Below are 8298 nucleotides of genomic sequence, written 5' to 3'. Positions count from 1 at the left end.
AGCAGCAAAATGATAATATCGCTGCTAATAAAAATTGTTCAAGTTGCCATCTTTACGGTTATTTGCAATTTGTTTGTTTTTCTGGCCTTGAGTTTGTCTATCTCCTGGTCAATCGCTTACGATAACATACCTCGAATGCAGAGAAGTACTACAAGATCAATTGTTTAGTGCCAAATCTAAACATCTCAGCGTTTGGCTTGAATGGCCTTGAACGGCAAATGATGAGTATTCAGAAACAAGAGTTTGTCAACCACTCAATCCTAAGCTCTTCTCAGGGACGAACGACGATCATTTAGTGTTAAAATGGATCAAACAAAACACCATCTAGAGATATACTAGACCTGTTGAAAAGCAAAGAAGGGAAAATACTTTCTTCACATCAATCAAATACCTGTAAAAATTGTCAAGCACTACTTTGATGGTCATTGCTATCATCGATGAATTAGCTCCAAATACTGTCTTTCCCCTAACAAAATGTAACGGTCATCTTTTATATTGATTTGAAAATTATTCGTGGTGGCTATGTTTTCATGAAAACCTTATTGTCATCAGAATTACACAAGTGGAGTGAGTTGGCGATATCTTAGAAGTGCTTGTCTCGATGGGGGCTGAGCTTCAAGGATCTGTCTTCATGCGAAAGATCTGGAATTTGGCAGCACTTTGTGTATACCCACTCTGGCCAAATTCTCTCTCCTCCCCCAATGGAAGAGAAGCATTGGTCAAGTCAAAGGTACACAGATGTACTACGTACACTAGACTATCGACCGTACAAGTACATTCAAAAACGAATTAGAAGACGTAAAATCTCCCTCTTCATTTCCGACTATTTTCCATCGAAGAGAGGAGGGAGAAGGAACAGGGAAGAGATAGAAAAATAAGCACGGAAAGGTCATTTTCGATGCAGGGAGGGGTGAGGGATTCTACATAGAGCCCGCCATTGACATCAAAGGTAAACATGTGGAATTTCAAAACAGACCAATAACTAGATAGTACGTGGATTACCATGGGCCCAGCTGTAACATTTTTCAATGCGTGACGTGCCTTTATTTGTCGTCCTAAAACAACTGGGTCCAAGTAACAACCTAGGGGTGCAGATGACAAGAGGACACAAAAAACAAGTGGCGTCATCAATCGGAAAAGATTCTCCTAAAAGGATATTCAGTCTAATTACTCGACGAGGCCAAATTTTGTAGATGAAAATAGTCCTTGATGGCAACAAAAGTACGTTTAAATTATTCCAATTTGAACAAAAGCTCTCAAATTCTCAAATAAACTTGCCAAAACACAGACACTACCAAGCTCAGGAGGGCTGCAATAGCTGACTTTGCTTGTCATACCAAATGTAAAGGTAAATGTAAATATAAATGTAAAGGTTTTTCCGACAAAGACAATTGCAAATCTTTAACATTGCATCGAATGAAAAATGCCAGAAGGCACACTACATCGATTCAATTTGTTTTCAGGAAATGATCTCGATTTCTTGAATTAACTAAAAGATCGCATTGTTCTTATTTTTTGAAGTAGAAGTCGACCGATTCTTGCCTAAATTTATTTATCATTACCTTATCATCGAATCGGGATTTAATGTTATGATGATTTACTTCAGCAAACTTTAAGATGTGTCTAAATTCAAAGCGAGACTCAATATTTAAGTATATTACAGAAAATAAAAAGATAGAAAGAAGAAAGAGTTATGTAAGATGATAGGATAAAATGGTCAAGTGGGAGTTTGCATCGTATGAGCAACCTTTTCGTATGTTCATGCCAAGGAGTTGACCACAAAAAAAGTAAAAATCTCGAAACTGACACAAATTCCGGAAAATTATCAAAGGTAGAGAAAGTTCAAATATTTCTCTTAAAAAAGCAGATTCTACGCAAAAATTGCAAAAAGGTAGAAACTTGTTGACAAAATAATAAAATTTGCAGATACAAAAAAGTATAGAAAAGTCTGAGCTGCACAAATTTGGCCTGTCCTCCTGATTACCATGGTTTGCTTTATCTTATCGCCCACAAACGCATTTTAAAAAGTTGGTCCCAATTTGGAATCCAGGGAACAAGCGAAGAAGAGAGGGGCGTAGTGGAGGATTAGCCGCCTCCAGGTGTCTGAGGCTCTCAGCACCTGCATCTTATTCGATTCTACACCTCACAATCGCTGGCTAGTGTTCTGGTGACCGAGGAGACCAAGGCATGCATTCGTTCACACAGTTACGTGTAGGAATAGCACAATGCCCCCGTTCATTTAGCTGAGTTGTTTGATACGAGGGTACATATAGTAGCCTGGTCCAGAGCTCGCATTAAAAGTGTAAGAAGCGAGGGAGATGGGAATGTCGTTGGCCTAATTGTTTGAGCTTGGATGAATAGATGCTTTGCCGAAATATGTATTGCTCGTCAGAAAATCTATTCAATGCTCTTCGCTCAAGATGTGTTGGCTGGGAATAGGTTTTGATTAGCTATACGGAAATTTCCTTCTAAACGACAGGATTAGTGGGGAGCGTTCCTCATCGGGATAGTGACAAACTGTGCGCTACTTTACGAGCCGAACATCCATCATCCGAGCGAGCTTCAAGCCATGGTAATTAACGATGCACCATATGATGCAGCCAGCAGCATTTGGATGCTTTCATTTTGGTCTGGAACCAATTTTCCTATCATTTTTTGTCATTCGGAACAGGTTTCCTTCTCTTATTTAGTTCTTCGCGCTTCGGAGCCATCAAAATCTGCGCCAGTCTACAACCGTCAAGGGCAACCAAAATGAAACTTTCAAAATAGAAATGCATAATTCGGAATGAAGTCGTGAAAGAAATTAATTACCTCTCTTCATGATGTCTCCAGAAAGAATATTCTCAATGCCAGGTATATTTTCGATTTCGCGGAAACTTTTCAGGCGATCTTCATTCAAAATTTGGCAAAATCATTCAAGAGCCCTAAGCTCAATTTAGCTTATTTATTTTCATAACGTATGTACGACGGAGAGGAGATCAGTCATACTTCAGGAGAAATCCTCTCTTGCTACCTTCACTTACGCAAGGATTTGTCTGATTGTTGCCACACTAATCCAATCCTTAGTCATTGCTCAAAAAGTTCTCCAACCAAACAGACCACTTGATCAACACGAAAGCAGAAATCGCCATCCTGACCACCTTCTTCATCCTCAACCAGTTCTTGGGTAACGCTCTTTGTCTGCTAATCTTATACCACGAGCGAGCCCACGCGGACTCGCAATCCTTGGTTAACGAGGTCATCTGTCTGTTCCTACAATACGCCATCGTGGAAAATGTCACTTTCGGCACTTTGAATTACGTCCGAGCCACGTTTGTGTCCCATTTCTCGAGTGCCGTGTGCATTCTGAGTCTCCTTGTGCGAATCTCGGCCGATGGATTGGCTTTCTTCGCCCTCATCGTGCTCAACATCCTCCGCTTGCTCTACATATTCGTGTGGAAATATGTGACAGCCGTGAACTAGGATTTTTTTTTGCCTTTCTTGAAGACCTTCAACCTGGTCTTGAATCTGCACATGGACGACATGTGTTATTTTTGTGACGGGCATCAAACCTTGAACTTTGCTGTCTGCACAAGGGGTGGGCCCCTCGAATTGAGCACAATTCAGTCGTTTCAGGGAGTCATCTATATCTACCCGTTCTTGGCGTTCGTCACTATTGTCGTGGGGGTGGTGTCCAATGTGTATATTTGGGTTAAACCCAGGAAACAGGTGGTCATTCAGGGGATTCGAGCTACTTCTCAACCATTGCTGGATGTCAAGTCGAGTCTTTTGATGGTGACTTTGGGTTTCTTTACCTTCGGAATGACTCATTTCGTGCCCACGCCAGAAACTGGACAACTTCCGTCCTTCTACGATTACTTGTCTCCATTTGTTTTTAGCTTTGTCTTGACTTGATTCCATTAAGTATTATATTGAAGGGCCCTAAATTCGAGGCATACCTCACCTCAGTGTTTTGTCAGTAACGGGGCGGGACGTTAGATTTTGATTTTCATTTATTGGTAGATTAATGGTGAGAAAGGCTAAATCTTTCATATCGAGTTCTTATGCCAGGTTTCGTTTCGTTTCCTTTTTGGGGACTTGACTTGTGAGTCGCTTTTGAACGAATGAAGGAGGTCTCACGAATATCAATCCATGTCCTTTCGTTTGTTGATAAAACGAGTGATGGAACGAAAAAATAAATTCAAAATGGTAACAACAGTATCAACAAACGACACGGAAGAGATCTTAGTTGAAGTGAAATTTAAATTGGAAATTTCCACCGCCAAACGGATGACCCCCGTGGAATGGATGCCCTCCTCGGAATGGATGTCCCTCCTGCTGACTTTCAGGATCCAATGGATCCTCTCCGTTGTCGTATTTTTGTCTCATTTCTGAAAGAAAGGACACTTGAGGTTAATTTGATTCTTACAAAAGCCGCAAACAGAAGGACTGACGAATAATATTTTGTGGGACATGATGCAATTCCAACTTGATGTTGAACTGCACTTTACAGTAAAAAAGAGGGGATTAAATGTGCAAAACTCTCCTCTCAGTTTTTGGTCAAAGACATGCCTTGTTATTAATATCCCTACATATTTGCAAAATATTTGGTCAGACTAAAACACCAATAACAGGGTGGCCGGAAATAATGACAAAAAGTTGATTTGGTATCTAGGGACCCTTGTAATGCCCCATTACAAAGGCAATATCATATAGTAAAGGAGTAATTAATTTGTAAAACATCCATAATACAAATCCCGAGAATATCACTCCCTATGAGCTTCATTTGCGACCACCAAAGCCTCTATTTTACTACGATCTCGATCGCAATTGACACAGGAGATCAACAGACAACATCATAAACGCCCCGAAACCTGGAGGGGGTATGTCTGAGAGTGAACAGCTTCTATTTGGGCCAAGGCATTGCATTTTTCTTATTGACCCAGGTGGCTAAAATTATGTGTATCCATTTTTAGCTCGATTGAACAACTGGATCAAAACCCCTGCCTCTTCAAAGAAAACTATATAACTCTACACAAAATGAATGAGCTAACCCTCTTGTGACTTTTGATTGCCAGCTCCATCATGTTGTGTAGCCTTAAGAGTTATGCATTTTTCTTTGAGAGGCCAACTTTTGATTCAGTCGTTCTTTTGAGCTAAAAATTAGAATGTAGCAACCTGGGGTCATTCCTGTTTGGAGAAGAATTAATACTTAAGCTTAAACTCCAAATCGATATTTCTCCACCTTCGAGTCCCTGTCCAGTTTCCAGGCGTTCATGGTTACACTCTACTCACTTGCCATGACTGCTACACTTTTCTGGTCAGATGCAAGCTATGGTATGGTGATTTAGCTAAATTTGCTTCTATATCTTATGTATTGGAAAACAAGTACTATATAGTTTGTGGAGAACCTTGACAGATAGGCAACGTTTTAATATGTCCGTGGGCAATTTTGATTGCTTGATTGATGAATGTTTCATGAATTTGTTTTTCAATGGTGAAACCGAAATAGCCGATATTTCTGGCCACCCTGAACATGCGATCGATTTTGCACTGAAGAAGTGTTATCTCCACAAATGCTAAACTTGCTTAAGAGCAAGTAAGTGCCTCTGCAAATCAAGCTCGGTTTGTTCTGAGATATCTTACACGCTCCTGGCGTGAGACATTACTATTTTCCCTCACCACGAAATGACCACCTTGTTACACCTACCTTGATCAGAAAGCACTTCTTTCGCTGCCGCAATGTCCATGAATTTCTTTTCCGCCTTTTTCTTTTCGGTTTCGTCTTGGAAGTTGTCAGGATGCCATTTTTGGGCTAACTTCCGATAGGCTTTGGCGACATCGCGTTTGTTGGCGTTGCGCTTGACTCCCAGGATTTTGTAATAATCTCGTTTGCTGGCTTGCTTCTGTCTTTTTTGAGCCTTTTGTATGCCCTCCTTGGCTCTCTGGAAGGTCTCGTCTAATTCTAATGCCTTGCGGTAATCGCTCACAGCCTGAAATCGGATTGTTGTTCAGTAGTGAACGTTATTTATAACCTTTAGAGATTAGTTGAGGCTTGAGATCGAGTGAAAACAATACTGTACCTCATCGAGCATGTCTTCGGCCAAAAAAGCCTCGGCTCTATCACAATACAGTCTCGGTTCCTCCCTGACCTTCAAGGCTTCGGAGCAGGCCTTCTGGGCCTCTGAGGTGTCACCTCCCTTCAGTTGACAGTGACAGAGCCGATCGTGGGCGTGAAATCGAATGTTCTGCACTTCCGGTTCATTTTTTAGCACTTTTCGAGCCGCATCCAGACAATCCTCCCATTGTTGTTCATCCTGAGCGGTCTGAGCCGCCGTCACGAACTTGGCCACTTTCTTCAAGGTCTTGTAGAATGGGTAGCAATCCTTGTGTTCGGGATCTAACCGCAGGCACTCGCGGATCTCCTTGAGCGACTCTTCCGCCTCACCCAGTTGGTAGTGGAGCTGTGAGAGCTTGTAATAGCCCGTGGTATCATCGGATCGGAGTTTGGTCGTGGCTCGAATGTCCGAGATGGCGTGGATCACATTGCCCGAGCCCATGTACGCATCCGCTCTCAATTCGCGTAAAGTCGGGTCCCATGGGATTTGATCCAGCACTTCACCCAGCACCTCTATGGCCGGGGGATAATTCTTGGCCTGGATGAAAGCTTGGGCATCTCGGATTTGTTGCTGCAGGGGGGTGATGACTCCGTAGACCCGATTAGCCTCTTGATTGTCGGGCTCTTTGGTCAGCACTTTCTCGGCATCAATGTGGGCCTCATCTAATCGGCCCATTTTAACCAGGACCGTGGCCCGTTGGACCCGGGCTTTGGTGAAATCGCTTTTTAATTGCAGCACTTTGTCCAGATCGGCCAAAGCGGGTCGGGATCGACTCAAAGCCAGAAACACAGTGGCACGTTTGTAGTAGGACATGTAATTGGTCGGATCCGCATCTGTAAACAGGCTTTTACTTAGCGCGGTCGCAAGAAATCATGTGACGGGCGAGCACACTTACCGACGGCGGCGTGGAAATGCGACAAGGCATCCGAATATTGGGCACGGGCTAACAGCTCCATGCCCTTTTGTAAATGTTGATCGATTTCGGTTTGGGACACGCCTTCCACCCCTGTCAAAGAGGAAAAGTCAACACGATTGAAATGCTTGTCTCATTCTTTGAGGTAATTCTACTATTTCTTTTCACTTATTTTGAACGTCAATACAAGTCCAACCCCACATGATAATATCGACGACCCAGAATATCATTTTTCAATAGACTCATCCAGGTTTGACATTCATTGACTTTGTCACCCAGAGCCAAAGAATACCATGACACCCATGTCAATCGACTCTTAAAATCTATGCTAAGTGAAGCTATAACAATAATAATGACCTTTAAACATCATAATAACTCACACCAGTCAAGTTCAAGATTACATATTGAACTGTATTCAGTCGCCAATTTACCAATGACAAATGATATTCTGGAACTGATATTGTCTTGTGGGGTTTGGATGGCAATGAAGTCTCGCTTGTACATGGTTATAGATTTTCCGTATCGAATAGACCCAGAGTCGCCCATACAGATCATTAGCAATCATTATCATCACTTACAAGTGATAAACGAGTCAAAGCACGTCAACACCAGCAGAACAGTGGCCATTTTGCGGCTGATTCGCACCCCTCGAACGGGAGCCGCAGTTGGCAGTTCCGTGGCCAGCACGGGCATGATCACCTCCGAGGTCCACTCCATAGCCATTGACCAACCACTCTAGCGGCAATGTTCTAGTCTCTTGGAAAGTCCGCTTCGGACATCCGAGTAATCTCAATCAATTGTCAANGTGTTTGTCTAAATTTGCCCTTCACAAAATGCCAAAATCATAGAGGGGAGTTTGTACATGAATTTCCTTTGCTTCTTCACTTTATGGGCAATACTTAACATTTTGCCAAAAAAATGGACAAAATATGTATTAAAAAAGGAAATTACTTGTTGGCCCAACATGACTGATGTATTACATAAGCATCTATGCTTTGCTATGTTCTGCATCAAAAGCATTTAAAATTTTACTTTGTTTCTGTTTCAGGTACATGTTCAGTGTTTCTTTGGTTACCTAAAATAACTTAATCTTTTCAGCCTTGGGACACTAGCTAAGAAATAAGACTTGCTATAATCATTTAGTAGAATAGAGACAAATTTAGGCACCCTTTTCTAAACTATTGCATTTTTGCTTACCATGATTTTTTGCAACTTCCAAGTGAGGTTCATACTTTGAAGCATCCAAAACTCACTGATGGTTAGTAAAATCAATACCATCAATTGTGC

At 41.9% G+C, this 8298-nt stretch overlaps 1 protein-coding gene across 1 annotated transcript; it reads right to left on the bottom strand.

The window, feature by feature from the left end:
• Positions 1 to 3974: 3974 nt before the first annotated feature.
• On the bottom strand, positions 3975 to 7815 carry LOC131879290 (dnaJ homolog subfamily C member 3-like; the record flags this gene model as incomplete). The annotated part of the gene is given in 5 exon segments (XM_059225564.1): positions 3975 to 4370; positions 5690 to 5972; positions 6063 to 6931; positions 6994 to 7104; positions 7590 to 7815. Coding segments are annotated over 5 exon segments (1554 nt in total). The 3' UTR covers positions 3975 to 4224.
• Between the last annotated feature and the right edge of the window lie 483 nt (positions 7816 to 8298).

Source organism: Tigriopus californicus, chromosome 4, assembly GCF_007210705.1.
Source record: "Tigriopus californicus strain San Diego chromosome 4, Tcal_SD_v2.1, whole genome shotgun sequence".
Classification (NCBI taxonomy): domain Eukaryota; kingdom Metazoa; phylum Arthropoda; class Copepoda; order Harpacticoida; family Harpacticidae; genus Tigriopus; species Tigriopus californicus.
Note: the sequence above shows the minus strand (reverse complement) of the source record. Positions and strands in the feature narration are given on the sequence as shown.